Genomic DNA, 18,365 nt, shown 5'->3' with positions numbered 1-18,365 from the left:
ATCAATATGGCTTTGGAGTGTGGGAGGAAACCAAAAGAAACCCTCACGCACACAAGTCTGGTCACATGCCCCTCCATCTGTGGTCACATAAGGGCAGATAGGGTGAAAATCAGAGTAAGGGAGGGGGCAGCAGTATATTAATGGAAGTCACTGGCTCAGATCTTCCTGTAACCTTGTGTTAGTAAATTACTTAATGTGCAGTTTCCAACATTAAAATGAGTTGACAATGTTATTTTACCTCCTCCCGCCATGACTAATTTTGTTTCTCAACTTGTTTAGCTCGGATGAAATTGTGAAAGAGAACAAGTAAGGCTACTTTCACATTTCCGTCTTTTGCCAAGCGTTGCAATGCGTCGTTCTGGTGAAAAAACGTATCCTGCAAAGTTGCCCGCAGGATGCGTTTTTTGCACATAGACTTGTATTACCGACGCATCGCGACGTATGGACACACGTTCCATACGTCGTGCACTGGATGCATCGGTTTTTGGTGGACCGTCGTAGCGAAAAAACGTTCAAGGGAACGTTTTTTCGTACGTCGGGTCCTGCAATTTTAAGTGCGCAGGCGCGGCCGGAACTCCACCCCCTCCTCCCTGGGACTTCACAACGGGCAGCGGACGCGTTGAAACACTGCGTCCGCTGCCTACGTTGCACAGAATTTTCACAGCGTCCGTCGGGTCGACGATTAGCGAAGGCCGCGTACCGATGGAAATGTGAAAGAAGCCTAATTAACACTGATTTTCCGGTGGGAGTGTTAGTTTTTGAAGAGTTCATTTTTGGCAAAATTGACCTGGCAATATGGTTCTCGAGGACAGCATGATTATGGAGATACTTAGATTTATATGCTTTAGTGGTCTGATCACTTGCACTAAAAACGGCAATATCGAAGTAAAAAAAATAATCGCTCTCCCAACCTCAAGCATAGGAATAAAAGGAAGGTGCCAACAATAGTATTTAGTAGGACCCATCTGTCATGGCAACTTATTGGCAGCCTGCGATCAATTGAAGGGTGGGCTGTGGGCATAGGAACAGACACCAAAACAGCAGGTCACACCGCAGCTAGCCCTGATCCTTGGTGTTTGAGGCAGGTACCTGCTCCATAAAAAGTGCATGAGACACATGCGTGGTCGGGAAGGTGTTCCTCTTTGATCCTGTTCAGACAGTCCAGCACCCTGCAGCGATGATGCATCATCACAGGAACATGCAACCACTGCAGCCAGTCACTGAGTGTAGTGGGTCAATGCTACAGCCAGCGACTGACTGCAGCAGTCACATAGCCCTGTATCGGGACATCATTGCAGCTAGAAGCAGAAGCTAAAGGAAAGGAGAATCGGAACAAGAAAGGAAGAGGCTCGGTGAGGCGAGCATTAATTGTTTTTTGTTATTGACCCACTTTTCACACATGGTTCACTCCAGACCACTTAAAAGTTGTCAGTTTCCAGCAACCATGTCCAAAAAGTTACAGGGTTTGAAGAAACCGAAACTCCATGAAAATGGGACCTTTCTATGGTATTATGGCCACAGGATCTGGAATCTCGGAAGGTTCTACTGCACTTAGATCATCGATCACTATGGATTTCCAAGTTCTATTCAGTAGACCCGCAGATGTATCAGTCACAACACAGATGTGTAAATCTGGCCGTCCTCTTCTCGCTGGTCTGCAGTCTACTTACAGTGAAAATTCTTTGGCCGGTGCGATCAAAAGCAACGCAGTAAACAGAGGAGAGGTGGCCGAGAATCCTCTTGTGCATCTTGATCTGTTGGTACATGCTGACCGGAAACACAGAGTTGAAGCACACAGCACCCGTTAAATGTTTGCCACGGTGCACATTCACTGAAATGCACAAAATACCCAGTTATAAAGTGCACAAAGATGTTAAAAAAAATAAAAAAAAAAAAAACGCTCTCCCCTCCCCCATCACAACGTACCGATATTTGGAGGTTTCCTCACATTGATAGGCACTTCTGGGGGTCTCCCTCGTTGAAGAGTAGCAAATATTTTGTGGCTCCACTGAGCATTTCTGCAACCTAAGTATAATTTTGCTTGCATTAATAAAAACGTTTTAGATGCAATGAATTTAATTGAATAAGAGTAGTCTCGCCCGTGCCAGGGGAAAGCGCCAGGGCTAGGGGAAAGCGCCAGAGCAAGGGGAAAGCACCAGGGCAAGGGGAAAGCGCCAAACAGTAAAAACAGGGAAAAGCCACAACCCCTTGATATTAAAAAGGCTATCTACCACAGTCTACAGTTGTGGACTTCCGCATTGGTATGACCTCAAACAACTGCCTAGAGATGTGCACGATTGGCAGGTATGTTGCACGTGTCTTTAATAAACAGGACATGTGCACAATAATGATAATTACTTCCTGTAATTTGATTTTCTGGAACCAACAACATCACCTGAGGATTCCGCCAAGGACAGGAAACCTACAGTTTTAAAAGGCGGAGCTTTTCTATACGATTCAGTGGCTTACAGGCAATGGGAAGTCCTCCGCTTAGTTACGGGCAATGGGAAGTCCTCCGCTTAGTTTAATTCTACAGAACATAAAATGGAACAAAGCCTTTTTTTCTTGCTACAACACCCAACAAGAGAAGACAAACAAATAACTTTACATGGATGGAATAAGGGAAGGTGCGGTTGTGAGTTTTGGAAAATCAAAACTACCAGCAAGAAGCAATTTCCCCCCTACCCCCCCCCCCCCCCCATCTACACAACACCACCAGGTGGAGATGACAGAGGGACAGAGGAAACCCTAAGGGAAGGGACAAGAAATTGAGGTCCTTTCCTCCCAAAGGAATGGTCAAAAAAGCCCAAGTCCAGCTGATAGGGTTTTTTTTAAAAAAAAAAAAAAAGAAAAAGGTGAAAATTATGTAGCTGCCCTACAGATCAGCTTGAGCATGGTATTTGCAATCTGTGATCAAGAGGACATGACTCTAGTAGAGCGAGCCTTCAAACCCTCGATTGCCTTGTGCAGGCGTGTACTACGGAGGACAGAGAATGTTCCCTCCAAATTCAGGTGACAGTGTCCCTTTAAGATCCCATGGGAAATCGCCAGAAATGGATAGTGAACCCAGCAGTTTCTCTGAATATTTACTGTTACTCTTAAAAGGTGGCGTTCGTTTTCAGTAAATACTGGTCCCCAGACAACCCCCTTTAAAGAATTTTTGGTGCTCTGGAAGGATGGGTAAATGGTTATAGGAATCTTGGAGACCCTATGTGGATATAAAACAATCTCTGGAGGTAACATCTGGCGATTTTGGGTTATTTTTTTTTACTAAGTAAAAAGAGGATTGTAGAATTATTTCCTTATGTGATTTATTTGGGGCCTGGAACCAAAACTTTTCCCCAAAACAAGAGAACTTCCAGTTTTAAAGGAGACTGACTTGCAGCTGTTGCTATGACCCTGGTGACTAAACATCACTGGGGTGCAGAAACTGAATTCCAAGTTTAACCCTTGGTATCTTATTTCCAACCACTTGCTGAGATGTTTGTTCAGGCAAGTAGAAATCTTTCTAGTCTTCCACCTACCTCAGGCTTTGAGTTCTTTATGTCCCAATTTTTTTAGGCAAAATGTTGTCAAACAAGAACCCTCTGCTTCGATCCTAAAAAATTTCCATCCTCCATGCTTGTATTTGGGAGATTTGTATTGCTTGTTCTTTGAAAAACAGTGACCTCCTGAATTATGGAAGGAAAACCTCTTTGCAGCCACTGCCTTGGCCAAGATAACTTCTAACATAACTAAATATAAAAATTCCTGCTGACCAGGAATGCCACACAGGCTAAAGCAAACCTGTCATGAGAATTTTGCTAAGTAAACTACAGGCATTGTCAGGTTGGCGCTGTTATACCGATTAAAATGATACATGGGCTGAAGAAATCAGTCTTGTGGTTCTTGTGTAATCTGCGTTTGCAGCTTTGAGTTAATGAGATGCTTGTGCTCCGGGGGTGGGGGTTGTTTAATACTCTGGCCTCATTATTTTGGGCTTAAATGACAGGTCACTGAACCTTCAGTGACCTGCCTCTTATTTTAAATACTGCGCCTGCACATTTAATATTGTGGTTTTCCAAAAAAAAAAAAAAAAAAAAAAAAAAAAATCGTTTCAATAAAATGGCGCCAACATATGCGTGGTAGCATCTATTGGCAAGCGATGCTCTCAAATCTGAACATGCACAGACCACTTTGTTCCGGGGACAAGTGCGGGAGTGTTGCTATGTTCAGCAGCGACTATTTCTTCTTGTGCACACTCCCGCGCTGGTCCCTGGAACACAGTGGGCGGCACATGTGCAGATTGAGAGCATTGCTTGCCGATAGATGCAACTGCACATGCGCCACCGGCATTTTGGTCACTGAAGGTTCAGTGATCTGTCATTTAAGCCCAGAATGATGACTAGGACAGACGGGGGGAAAAAAAAAAAACCACAGGCCGCCCCAGAGCACGAGCATCTCATTAACTCAAAGCTGCAAACACAGATTAAAGAAGAACCACAAGACTTATTTCTTCAACCAATTTATCATTTTACTCAGCAGCGCCAACCTTACAAAAGGAACATTTTTTGCCCAAGCTTTCCTAGGCCCCTCCTAAAACACATGTAGAGAATAAAACCTTAGTATAGCACATCTAGAATTAGACTTGCCCTTCCCAGTGCAGGAAACTACAATGCATGAGGGAGGGTTGGATCACATACAAGATCACAAAACTTACTTTAAAACGCTGCACTTTAACCCTAAAAGTGACCTCTTGAGCTCCTTACATCAGGAACAGAACACCCATTTATAGGACATTTTATAACTTTCCCAAATTATGAAAACATTTACCGCACAAACTGCATTGTACTACTGAACTCAATTTATATACCGTATATACTCGAGTATAAGCCGAGATTTTCAGCCCAAATTTTTGGGCTGAAAGTGCCCCTCTGCTTCTACTCGAGTCACGGTGGGTGGCAGGGTCGGCGGGTGAGGGGGAGAGGGCGCTGAGGCATACTTACCTAGTCCCAGCGATCCTGGCGCTCCCCCTGCCGTCCCACGGTCATCGGGTGCTGCAGCTCTTCCCCTCTTCAGCGGTCACGTGGGACCGCTCATTAGAGAAATTAATATGGACTCCACTCCCATAGGGGTGGAGCCGCATATTCATTTCTCTAATCAGCGGTAACGGTGACCGCTGATAGAGGAAGAGGCTGCGGCACCGAAGACCAGCTGTCCGGGAGAAGGAGTGGGACGCCAGGAGCAGGTAAGTATCGCATATTCACCTATCCTCATTCCACACGCCGGGCGTCGCTCCATCTTCCCGGCGTCTCTCCGCTCTGACTGTGCAGGTCAGAGGGCGCGATGACGCATATAGTGTGCGCGGCGCCCTCTGCCTGATCAGTCAGTGCGGAGAGACGCCCGGAGCTGCAAGCAAGAAAGGTGAGTATGGCATTTTTTTTTTTATTGCAGCAGCAGCAATGGCAGAGCTTTCTATGGTACATCAATGGGGCAATAATGAACGGTGCAGAGCACTATATGGCACAGCTATGGGACACTATATGGCACAGCTATGGGGCAATAATGAACGGTGCAGAGCACTATATGGCACAGCTTTCTATGGTACATCTATGGGGCAGAGCACTATATGGCACAGCTATATACACAGTCATCCCGCATCTATGTTTTTAATTTGCTTTGAATAAAATGACTTTCACGAGACGTTAAGTGCCACGTTTCAATCTTCACTACAAATAAATCTGACATGTTTAAATTGTAGAAAAGCATAAATTTATAAACCTATGAGGCTATGTTGTCCCCATGTGCAGCTAGCCAAAAACTCTTTAAAGTCACCCTCTCCCCGCCCGGTCAGGATAATTTAAACACAAGTGAGTGCAGATGACATTTGTACCTTTTTCCATGCAGAATGGCTTGTTTGCAATTCCAAGTAGAGAGCTTGATCGTGATACAGTAACAGGGGCATGCCGGTCAACGAAGTAGGACAGACCCTGACAGATCCTCAGTAAATGGTCATAAGTAACAGACTTGTTGGCGGAAACCTGCAAAACATTGAGTTATAGAGCAAAATAGCAATGACCACTATATGAAAAGACAAAAAAAATTAAAAAAAATACTTGCCTATGAGAGCCTAACGTTTTTGCAATAACATACCCGGCATTACGAATCCATGACAAAACACTCTTGGAATGGTTCATAAAGAGAATGGTAATACAATTTAAAGATTTCACAATTTAACCTGCATACATTATTAAATAGCTCTCAGACCTGATGAGGCTGGTGTACTTGGAGAATCAATGTTAACCCCTTCATGACCCAGCCTATTTTGACCTCAATGACCTGGCCATTTTTGCAATTCTGACCAGTGTCCCTTTATCAGGTAATAACTCAGGAACACTTCAACGAATCCTAGCGGTTCCGAGATAGTTTTTTCGTGACATATTGGGCTTCATGTTAGTGGTAAATTTAGGACAATAATTTTTGCGTTTATTTGTGAAAAAAATGGAAATTTGGCTAAAATTTTGAAAATTTCGCAATTTTCACATTTTGAATTTTTATTCTGTTAAACGAGAGAGTTATGTGACACAAAATAGTTAATAAATAACATTACCCACATGTATACTTTACATCAGCACAATTTTGGAAACTTTTTTGCTAGGAAGTTATAAGGGTTAAAATTTGACCAGCGATTTCTCATTTTTACAACGAAATTTACAAAACCTTTTTTTTTTTTTTTTTTTTTAGGGACCACCTCACATTTGAAGTCAGTTTGAGGGGTTTATATGGCTGAAAATACCCAAAAGTGACACCATTCTAAAAACTGCACCCCACAAGGTGCTCAAAACCACATTCAAGAAGTTTATTAACCCTTCAGGTGCTTCACAGCAGCAGAAGGAACATGGAAGGAAAAAACGAACATTTAACTTTTTAGTCACAAAAATGATGTTTTAGCAACAATTTTTTTTATTTTCCCAAGGGTAAAAAGATAAACTGGACGCCAAACCTTATTGTACAGTTTGTCCTGAGTACGCCGATGCCTCACATGTTGGGGTAAACCACTGTTTGTGCACACGACAGGGCTCTGAAGGGAAGGAGCGCCATTTGACTATTTCAATGAAAAATTGGCTCCCATCTTTAGCGGACACCATGTCAAGTTTGGAGAGCCCCTGTGTGCCTAAACATTGGAGCTCCCCCACAAGTGACCCCATTTTGGAAACTAGACCCCCCATGGAACTTATCTAGATGCATAGTGAGCACTTGGAACCCCCAGGTGCTTCACAAATTGATCCGTAAAAAATTAAAAAGTACTTTTTTTTTTCACAAAAAATTTATTTTAGCCTCAATTTTTTTATTTTCACATGGGCAACAGGATAAAATAGATCCTAAAATGTGTTGGGCAATTTCTCCTGAGTACACCGATACCTCATATGTGGTCACAAACCACTGTTTGTGCACACGGCAAGGCTCGGAAGGGAAGGAGCGCCATTTGACTTTTGAATGAAAAACTAGCTCCAATCGTTAGCGGACACATGTCGCGTTTGGAGAACCCCGGGGGGCCTAAACATTGGAGATCCCCCACAAGTGACCCCATTTTGGAAACTAGACCCCCTAAGGAACTTATATAGATACGTGGTGAGGACTTTGAACCCCCAAGTGCTTCACAGAAGTTTACAACGCAGAGCCATGAAAATAAAAAAGATAATTTCTTTCCTCAAAAAATGATGTTTTAGCAAGCAATTTTCTTTTTTCACAAGTGTAACAGGAGAAATTGAACCCCAATATTTGTTGCCCAGTTTGTCCTGAGTACACTGATACCCCATATGTGGGGGTAAACCACTGTTTGGGCACATGTCGGGGCTCGGAAGTGAAGTAGTGACGTTTTCAAATGCAGACTTTGATGGAATGGTCTGCGGGCGTCACAATGCTTTTGCAGAGCCTCTGATGAGCCTAAACAGTAGAAACCCCCCACAAGCGACCCCATTTTAGAAACTAGACCCCCTAAGGAACTTATCTAGATGTGTGGTGAGCACTTTGAACCCCCAAGTGCTTCACAGAAGTTTATAACGCAGAGCCGTGAAAATAAAAAATTATTTTTCTTTCCTCAAAAATTATGATTTAGCAAGCATTTTTTTTTATTTTCACAAGGGTAACAGGAGAAATGGGACCCCAATAATTGTTGCCCAGTTTGTCCTGAGTATGCTGGTACCCCATATGTGGGGGTAAACCACTGTTTGGGCGCACGTCGGGGCTCGGAAGTGAGGGAGCACCATTTGACTTTTTGAACGCAAGATTGGCTGGAATCAATGGTGGCACCATGTTGCGTTTAGAGACCCCTGATGTGCCTAAACAGTGGAAACCCCTCAATTCTACCTCCAACACACCCCTAACTCGAATCCCAACCCTAAGGCCATGTTCACACTTTGCGGTTTTTACCATGGAACCGCGGCAATTTTGCAGCTGCGGGTCCGCTGCAATTTCCATTGCGTTTACAGTAACATGTAAACCACATGGAAACCGCAAACCGCTGTGCACTTGCGGGAAAAACCGCGCAGGAAAGCAGCGGTTTACATCCCGCAGCATGTCACTTCTTTGTGCAGAATCGCGGCGGTTCTGCACCCATAGGAATGCATTGATCCGCTTACTTCCCGCATGGGGCTGTGCCCACCATGCGGGAAGTAAGCGGATAATGTGCGGGTGGTACCCGGGGTGGAGGAGAGGAACCATATTTGTGTAAAAAAAAAAAAAAAAAAGAATTAAAATAAAAAATAATGATATACTCACCTCTCAGCGCTGCACGCGGCCGTCCGGTCTCAGGTTAGCTATGCGACCAGGACCTGCGGTGACGTCGCGGACACATGACAGTGATGTCACGAAGGTCCTTCTCGCACAGCATCTTTGGATCCGGACCGCCGCCTGCAGCGCCGAGGAGATCGGGACGTCAGAGGGTGAGTATATCATTATTTTTATTATTTTTAACATTACTATTGATGCTGCATATTGCTGCATATGCAACATCAATAGTAGGAGTAAATCCCGCAGCGGAACCCGCAACACAAACCGCGATAAATCTGCAGGGATAACCGCAGCGGGTTTGCCCTGCAGATTTATCAAATCTGCTGCGGGAAAACCCGTGGGAGAACCCGCAGCCCCCTTCCCACGTGTGAACATAGCCTTATCCTAACCCTAACCCTAACCACAAGCCTAATCTTAACCCCATTTCCAATCCTAGCCCTAATTGCAACCCTAACCCTAAGGCTATGTGCCCACGTTGCGGATTCGTGTGAGATTTTTCCGCACCATTTTTGAAAAATCCGCAGGTAAAAAGGCACTGCGTATTACCTGCGGATTTACCGCGAATTTTTAGTGTTTTCTGTGCGGATTTCACCTGCGGATTCCTATTGAGGAACAGGTGTAAAACGCTGCGGAATACGCACAAAGAATTGCCATGCTGCGGAAAATACAACGCAGCGTTTCCGCACGGTATTTTCCACACCATGGGCACAACGGATTTGGTTTTCCATAGGTTTACATGGTATTGTAAACCTGATGGAAAACTGCTGCGGATCCGCAGCCAAATCCGCACCGTGTGCACATAGCCTAATTCTAACCCTAACCCTAGTTCTAACCCTAATTCTAGCCCTAACCCTAGTGGAAAAAATAAAAAAAATTATTTTATTATTGTCCCTACCTATGGGGGTGATAAAGGGGGGGTCATTTACTATTTTTTTTATTTTGATCACTGTGATAAAACCTATGACAGTGATCAAAATGTACTTGGAAAGAATCTGCCGGCCGATTCGGTGGGCGCACTGGGCATGCGCCCGCCATTTTGGAAGCTGGCGGCTCCCATGGAGAAGACGGACGGACACCGGGATGCTCGGTAAGTATGGGGTGAGGGGGGGAGATCAGAGCACGGGGGGAGCGGACAGGAGGACGGGGGGGACGACAGGAGGCCAGAGGGGAGGACATCGGTGGTGGTGGCAGGGGCAGATGGGTCTCCAGCCATGGCTGATGCTGCAATATTTCACCAATTTTCATTGGTGAAATATTACTATCGCTCTAATTGAAAGTGAAAGCAAAACGTCACTTTCAACAGCCAATCAAAGCGGGGGTGGGGGGGGATGGGGTTAAGGGCTCAAGTACCACTCCCCCTGTCCCTGCAGGTCGGGTGAAATTACAGTTAACCCTTTCACCCGACCTGCAGGAGCGCAATCCGACCAGGACGCATATGCTGCATCACAGGTCGGATTGGCACAGGTTTTCATGACGCATACGCTGCGTCAAAGGTCGGGAAGGGGTTAAAATATTTCTATTGTCCTTTAAAAAGGGCGCAGTAAGCTCCAGGAGCCGGACTAACGATCCACGCAAACGCCGCATCAGGCGAGGATTCAGAATCTCTGGCAGGAAAAGAGACAAGTGACTTGTCGGTGAAAGACTGAAGGCCGACAATGGGGAGACAGGCATGAGAGCTGGGAGTGAAGTCCACCCAATGTACTTGCTTATAAAAACGTCAGATGGATTGTGCTACAAATTACCAAACTAAATACTACAATAAAAATAAGCATTTAATAAGCTTTAAAGGGACTTTACAAATATGCATTTAATTAAATGTCTAATTTCCTGACAGAACGTTAACACCATCTCGGCCCACCTAGCCTGATGGACAGCTCCTCAGTGTCCCTCCTCCCTGCAGCTGTTGAGATCTTACATTGCTCAGTACAGGCTACAACTGTAAGCCATGCTTGATGGGCAGAGACTGAAAAGGACTAAGAAGAGCAAACCAAGAAAAAAAAAAATGAACTTGTCTATAAACAAGTAACAAGAACCACAATGACCTGAACACAAGGAAGAAAAATACATAGGCCACACGCAACTGAACTAGCCTCAAGACAGGAGAACCAGGATCAGGTGGCAGCTGTGTCCGCCAATGTATTTAACAAGTGATTTTTTATAATAAAAACAAAAATTTCTCTCATTAATACCATTTGGGGACAAAGAAAAATGGGACATTTAAGAGTAGCCTCAATGGGTGGGAAGAAATGACACTAGCTGTTCGAATCATATAGCAAACAGAGGCACCATACGCCTTAAAGAGGCATCGACAGGCACAATAGAATGGATCTTCTAGAATTTTGAGGAAGGTGTGGACAGAGGACCAGGTGGCAGCCTTGCAGGCTCAAAACACAGATGCCTGATGTCCAAGGACACAGGATACCAGACTGCCCTTGCCAAATTAGATGGAACCCAAAAGGGTGCAAACTTGTTTTGGTCGTCGCAGGGTTCTACAACAGCTCTAATGAGGATTTGGCAATGGTCATCTTGGAGGATGGAAGTTTCTTGCATGACTTATCAGACACCGCAAAAAGAAAAAAAATGAGAATGTCAAAAGCGTTCCAGAACAGGAAGACTGGATCTGGTCAAGGCCAATAGGATGTGACAGTGGAGTGAATGCGCCAAGAAATTAACCGGAGATTAGCAAAATGAGGAGGAAGACAAAGTGCTCGTTAATGTGGAAGGCACGACCACCTCTGGAAGAGGAGCCCAGCAGGAAAGGGCAATGAGCTCAAACACTACTCATGGGAGTTATGGACACTAGATATGCCACCTTCAACAAAAGGAACTTTGGGGAGATGCTTCTGAAAGGCTCAAAGGGAGACACATGGCGCTCAAAAAGAACAAGGATGAGCTCCCACGGCTCAGACACCTTTAAAGAAGTTTCACACTCTGCAAGTCCTGAGGAAGGTCTTAACTAGTGTTGATTGAATAGCTTCGAATAAGTTCTTATCCGAATAGCTATAGCGCTTACCGAAGAGCATGTATGTTGGGCTCTCCATGCATGTATTGTGACCGTCACACAGCCGCGACACATGCAGCTGCCGTGCCGAACAGCTGATTTTTGGGAGCGCTCCAGTTATCCAGGTTATTGATGCAGCTATTCGGTAAGCTCTAAAGCTATTCAGATAAGCACTTATCTAAAGCCATTTGATCAACCCCAGTCTTAACCTTCTTCTGAAAAGCCAGTGTACTCCAAGTATGGAAAGGGCAGAAATCTGTCCCTAGAGGGAGGAAAGACTTGAAGCCTGCATCCAAACCTGACAAGGTGAAAAAACAATCCCAGGAATTGTGAACACCATGGAATAGAAGTCCCTCCCATCACAGCAGCTGAAGGACTTCCAAATACGTTGGTAATCCTTAGAAGATTGAGGCTTAAAAGTGCTCAGCGGGGGCAGGACAACAGAGTCAGACATCTTGGATCTTAGAACCTTCGTTTCAATAGCCACGCCATTAAACATTACTAAGGTAAAGTGGGATGGAGCAGGATCTTGTGAAAAAAGGTCAGGCACCAAGTGTTGAAGGATATTCCCAGAAATTACAGAAGCTTGGATGGTATCAGACATGACTTCTGTTGATTTATGACTCAACTGAAGAGCTCCAAGGAACCCAAGACAATTTGTAGAACAGAACAATTCTCATCTCTGGAAGACGCTTACACCAGAAAAGCGTTCAGATAAATGAAGATTGCCACATCTGGCAAGGGGGAGCCCTGACCAAGTCATCCTTCTTGTGAACTGAACAGGATGGAGTAGTATCTTTGGAAATGTTCCATGATTTAAACGGAGGATGTTGAAAGTTTGAAAGGTACAAGGTCTCTGGAGATGAAGGTAAAAAAACTTGTTGGAAGCCAGAAAGGGCAATTAGATTATGCAAAATAGATACCACCCTTCTGAAAGACCGTAATGCAGTGGAAAGTCCTCAATATTGGAGGAGGCTTATAAGGAAGGTTTAGGCTTGAATGAGGGCTGCTTGGAATTGGGAGGGTCAAAAAGGACCTCCCATCACCTCTGCAGGAAGTGTCACGAAAGGAGGGAAAAAAACCATGGAGCATTAACAATTGTGAGGAAGAACACCACGTTTGTCCCCAGTAGCATCTTTGACAATGTCATGTAGGCGCTTTATTCCAAATAATAAAAAGGCGAAAGACTAAGCATAGCATGTGAGGAAAATGGCAGGTGGAACATATCTATCCCATATCTTCTGACATCCGCAGGGTCACAGATCGTGGGGACACTGGCACTTTACCGAAGCTTAAGTGATAAGCGATGAGTGAACAGCTATTAAATGAAATGGCTTCTAAAGTGAGGTAAACGACAATGGAGTGCACGGTGTGCACCTACCTGAATAAGGTGGAGGACATCCAAACTACGGGGGGTATAAAAAGGAAAATACATGAACAAGACACTTGGCTAAAACAGCTGCTTAGTGTGATGAGAGTACAGTCCATCAGGCAGAGCCAACACTTTTCCTACACAACTGAGCATCCAAGTGGTAGGTCATACGCCCATAGTGAGGAATCCTCCAATGCCATTAACGAGGGGATCATTCAGCCATTCTAAAATGGATTTTGAAGTAAATACACCAGCCCTATCAGGACGATAAAAAAATAAATGTAATGTATACAATTTTTACTGTGAAGATCAGCATAAACCCCTAACCAGTACATGAATGCCATGTCAGGTGCATGTCTGTGGGGGGATTTTTCACCAGTATCCTCCGGCTTCTGACTGCAGAAATCAGACCCATCTCTGATCGTCTCACCACTTCGATGCCTCGTGTATCTAAGTGTGTGTTAACGGGTGCAGAGATGGACCCCTTTGTCTCCATCGCTCCCCCTATCACAGTGCGATTGCGAGGTGCTGATGACCTGTCATGGTAACTTGTGGGCTACTGCAGCTTTGGCTTGCCATTATTATGCGCCTAAAATATAAGCAGATTATGCTATTTTTTAACACTATTCCATACAACAAAATAACTAAGGAAAAGATGTGCAAAACGAGCAAATATATTTTAATTTTTTTGTTTTATGGTCACAGCAGAAAGTGGCGAATAATCGCTAATATAAACTTTTTTTTTTATGAAAAGTAATAGGTTTTCTAGTCTGCAGCTGAACATTTGAGCAGCATACAACCTGGTGAGAACAGAAAATCAACACTGTCACTTATTACTCACTGTGATTTACATCCTCTTTATTTAGGACAATGCTGGAAACCAGAGATCAATGTGCGTTATATAAGAGTGCAGGGCCGATACAGAAATACGGGGCCACAGCGGAGGGAAGTGCCCAGATAGGAGAAGGGGCACACAGGACATGCCACTAGGAACTGGCTATGTCCACACATCTGCAGACATGTTTGCAGTATTTTAACTAGATAAGCCACTGAAGGATTGCATATTAGTAAATTAACTACATTTTTGTATACGGGATGACGCTGCTCACAAATCCCCAACATAGCGTAAAACACTCACCATTTCATCATATGTTCTCGGGTGTTCATTTCCGTGCCAATCCAGTCTATTTGGAAGAAGCTGTTAAATGGAAAGTTAGAAAAAATGATATTCTAATCAGTTTTTCACTAACGAACGTGGACCTAAATGACTTACAACAAGCGTTCAGGGCGTCTCATTGAGGAGAGTAACAGTGTGGGGTGTAGACTAAGCTTTAGGTGCCCTTACCGCGGGCTGGATGTACAAAGCCCAGAGCTCCTGTCTAAATCCCCAATGAGGACTGGTTCCATAGTTCCCAAACGAAAAAAGAAGTTCTCTCAGCACCAAATTGAAGAGTGTCCGCACCATGATCAAAGAGTCATTGTCAGCGAAGCACTGGCCTTAGGGAGCCCCTTACATGGTTTACTAGGAGGCAGTTTAAAAGCATGACCCATGACAGTCCAGTAAGATCATTACGGATGGTGGTAAAAGGCATTCACCAGCGAGATACACAGTATGTCTGCACCTTCAGCGGGTATCACACACGGATCCCATTCTAATGAATAGGACCGGAGCATGATCACCAGTTTTGCACATGCCCATGTGTTAAAGCGATGTCATCGGAACAAATCATTGGAAAACCCCTTTACCATTTTAATTGATGTGCCATAAAAGCCTTTCATTCACTCTAGAATGACAGTGATAAGAGCGGTACTTACATTGTGTTGATTCAATTCATGGATCAGCATCTGGAAAGAAAACAAAGTCTGTTAATAAACTAGTCCTGTGCATAATCATCACCACTAGTCATAAGCAAGAAGACTAACAAGGCCTATGGCCCTTTACCATTCTTTGGTACTTAAAGGGTTATTCTCAAATTCTTTAAAATGGAGCTTGTAAGACCTGAGCTAAAGCTGGTGGCACTGCTAGAGCGCACAATTCGGGCAGCTTCTGGGCCCCTGCGTTCCTCTTATGTTGCTTGCAGCGCCAAGGAGTGCCCAGTTTGGCCTAGCGGAAAAGCGTTGACACTGGACAAACTGAATCAATCACGAGAATATTACACTGCATGCAGATTTGTTAGGCAACTTGTATTTTAGAGGATTATTTTTATTATTGATTAACAACTATGTTCTCAATCAACCCAAAAGACTCAAATATCAAAGCTTAATGTTTTTGGAAGTTGGAGCGTTTTTTTTTTTTTTTATTTGGCTATCTTAGGAGGATATCTGTTTGTGCAGGTAACTATTACTGTGCAAAATTATTAGGCAACTTAATAAAAACCAAATATATTCCCATCTCTCGATAAACATTGCGAGCAGCAGCCACCACAGCCTCCAGACACTGTTCCCAGAGGTGTACTGTTTTCCCTCCCTGTAGATCTCACATTTTATGAGGGACCACAGGTTCTCTTTGGAGTTCAGATCAGGTGAACAAGGGGCCATGTCATTTTTTCTTCTTTCAGACCTCTACTGGCCAGCCACGCTGTGGAGTAGTTGGAGGCATGTGATGGAGCATTGTCCTGCATGAAAATCATGTTTATCTTGAACGATACCGACTTCTTCCTGTACCACTGCTTGAAGAAGTTGTCTTCCAGAAACTGGCAGTAGGTCTGGGAGTTGAGCTTCACTCCATCCTCAACACGAAGAGGTCCCACAAGTTCATCTTTGATGATACCAGCACATACCAGTACCCCACCTCCACCTTGCTGGCGTCGGAGTGGAGCTCTCTGCCCTTTACTGATCCAACCTCTGGCCCATCAAGAGTCACACTCATTTCATCAGTCCATAAAACCTTTGAAGAGTCAGTCTTAAGATATTTCTTGGCCCAGTCTTGACGTTTTATCATATGTTGCTTGTTCAGAGGTGGTTGTTTTTCAGCTTTCCTTACCTTGGCCATGTCCGAGTATCGCACACCTTGTGCTCTTTGTTACTCCAGTAACGTTGCAGCTCTGAAATATGGCACAACTGGTGGCAAATGGCATCTCGACGCTTGATTTTCCTCAATTTATGGGCAGTTTATTTTGTGCCTTTTTTGCCCAACACACTTCTTGCGACCCTGTTGGCTATTTGCCATGAAACGCTTGATTGTTCGGGGATAACACTTCAAAAGTTTGGCAATTTCAAGACTGCTGCATCCCTCTGCAAGATATCTCACAATTTTGGACTTTTCAGAGCCCGTCAAAACTCTCTTCTGACCCATTTTGCCAAAGGAAAGGAAGTTGCCTAATAATTAAGCACACCTTATATAGGGTGTTGATGTCATTAGACAACACCCCTCCTCATTACAGAGATGCACATCACCTGATTTACTTAATTTGTAGCTGGCTCTCAAGCCTGAACAGCTTGGAATAGGACAACATGTATAAAACGTATCATGTGATCAAAATACAACTTGCCGAATAATTCTGCACACAGTGTAATCTCTAGCAAGAATGAAGTCGGAAGGCTGGGACTCAGCGCTCCGGAACTAAACGATAAGAATCCCTTTGAAGAAGTTTCCTCAACATCAAAAATGGTTAAGTTTGAAAACTACCTGTAAAAACAAGCAATTTTATTAAAAAATCCTCACTTTATTTCATTGTTTAATGCTCGGTATTTAGTTACTGGACAGCTTCCATCCCCAACAGCTGAGATTCCCATTTCAGGTAAATGTTGGGCTCCGTACAATGCAAGTTTTAATCAATCTTCTCATAGATAAGATACAGAAACCATCGTCTAGTGTTTCCATCCAAGCCGACCACATCTTGTCACATTTATGGTGATGTTAATAAGCCGGATTACGTACCGGTAATGCTCTTTTAATGAGTCCACGACAGCACCCCACATGAGAGAGAGGGATCCGCCCATAGGAACAGGAAACCTACAGAATAAAAGGAGGCGGTCCCCTCTCCTCCTCAGTTTAGTTACAGAGTATAAAAAGGGGAACCGCAAAAGTGTTAGTATTCATTCTTATTCAGTCACATAAATTTCTTAACTCTATACAACCATTATTTGTGACCTTAAAGGAAAGAGCTGTGCATAATTTAGGGAGGGTAATACATGGGTGCTGTCGTGGACTCATTAAAAGAGCATTACCGGTACGTAATCCGGCTTTTTACCCTTCGCCACGACAGCACCCCACATGAGAGATTTTCAGAGAGTCATTATTTGGGTGGGATTACTGTATTAAGAACAGCTCTACCAAAGGTCAGATCAGAAGACGTGGACAGATCAAGTCTATAATGGTTGTAGAAGGTAGAAGGTGTAGACCAAGTTGCAGCCTTACATATTAAATGGATCGGTACATCTGCTTGTTCCGCCCAGGAGGAAGCCATGGCTCGTGTTGAGTGCGCTTTTATACCCACTGGAGGAATCTCGCCTTTTGACGTATAGGCCAAGCAGATAGCCTCTCTGATCCACCGAGATATGGTAGCTCTCGTGACCCCATGTCCTTTCTTGTGGCCCTGAAAGGAGATAAACAGAGCCCTACTCTCCCTCCATGTCTGACACCTTTCTATATAAGTCAGGATGGCTCTTCTGACATCTAAGGTGTGGAACTTATGATGTTCTGGAGTTACAGGTGAATCAAAAAAGGAAGGGAGAAATATTTCTTGTGACCTGTGGTAGGTGGACGCTACCTTAGGGAGGTATGAGGGGTCTGGTTTCAGGACTATCCGATCATGAAATATCAGTAAGAAAGGTGGGTCTACTGATAGGGCCTGGATGTCACTAACCCGTCTAGCTGAGGTTAGGGCTACTAGTAAGGCTACTTTATATGTTAGGATTTTTAAAGGTATTGAATCTAATGGTTCAAATGGAGAGCTTGTTAAGGCCTCTAATACTAGATTTAAATCCCACGGAGGTAGACGGGGAATATGGACCGGTTTACTACGTTCACAAGATTTTATGAATCTGGAGATCCACCTATTAGCTGCTATATTGCATCCATATAGGGCTCCTAATGCCGAGACCTGAACTCTTAAGGTATTTACAGATAGTCCTAACTCTCGGCCTTTTTGCAAGAACTCTAGGATAGGTGTGAGTGGAACTTGCTTAGTGAACGGTACCGTGTAAAAGTCTAAAAATTTATTCCATACCCTACTATATATTAGGGTGGTAGATCTTTTCCTGCTCAATAAGAGGGTG

At 44.1% G+C, this 18,365-nt stretch overlaps 1 protein-coding gene across 2 annotated transcripts in view; it reads right to left on the bottom strand.

Moving 5' to 3' along the window:
- The window catches only part of LOC138672596 (bromodomain and WD repeat-containing protein 1-like), a 139,715-nt gene that overhangs the window by 87,021 nt on the left and 34,329 nt on the right, over positions 1 to 18,365 (bottom strand). For both annotated transcript variants that reach the window (XM_069760732.1, XM_069760731.1), the window contains exons 3-7: positions 14,961 to 14,990; positions 14,284 to 14,343; positions 5,873 to 6,020; positions 1,927 to 2,025; positions 1,671 to 1,831 (exon numbers count right to left, since the gene is read on the bottom strand). In XM_069760732.1, the coding sequence (XP_069616833.1) occupies positions 1,671 to 1,831; positions 1,927 to 2,025; positions 5,873 to 6,020; positions 14,284 to 14,343; positions 14,961 to 14,990 (498 nt within the window). The remainder of the gene's footprint in view (positions 1 to 1,670; positions 1,832 to 1,926; positions 2,026 to 5,872; positions 6,021 to 14,283; positions 14,344 to 14,960; positions 14,991 to 18,365) is intronic.

Source organism: Ranitomeya imitator, chromosome 3 (assembly GCF_032444005.1).
Source record: "Ranitomeya imitator isolate aRanImi1 chromosome 3, aRanImi1.pri, whole genome shotgun sequence".
Taxonomy (NCBI): domain Eukaryota; kingdom Metazoa; phylum Chordata; class Amphibia; order Anura; family Dendrobatidae; genus Ranitomeya; species Ranitomeya imitator.
Note: the sequence above shows the minus strand (reverse complement) of the source record. Positions and strands in the feature narration are given on the sequence as shown.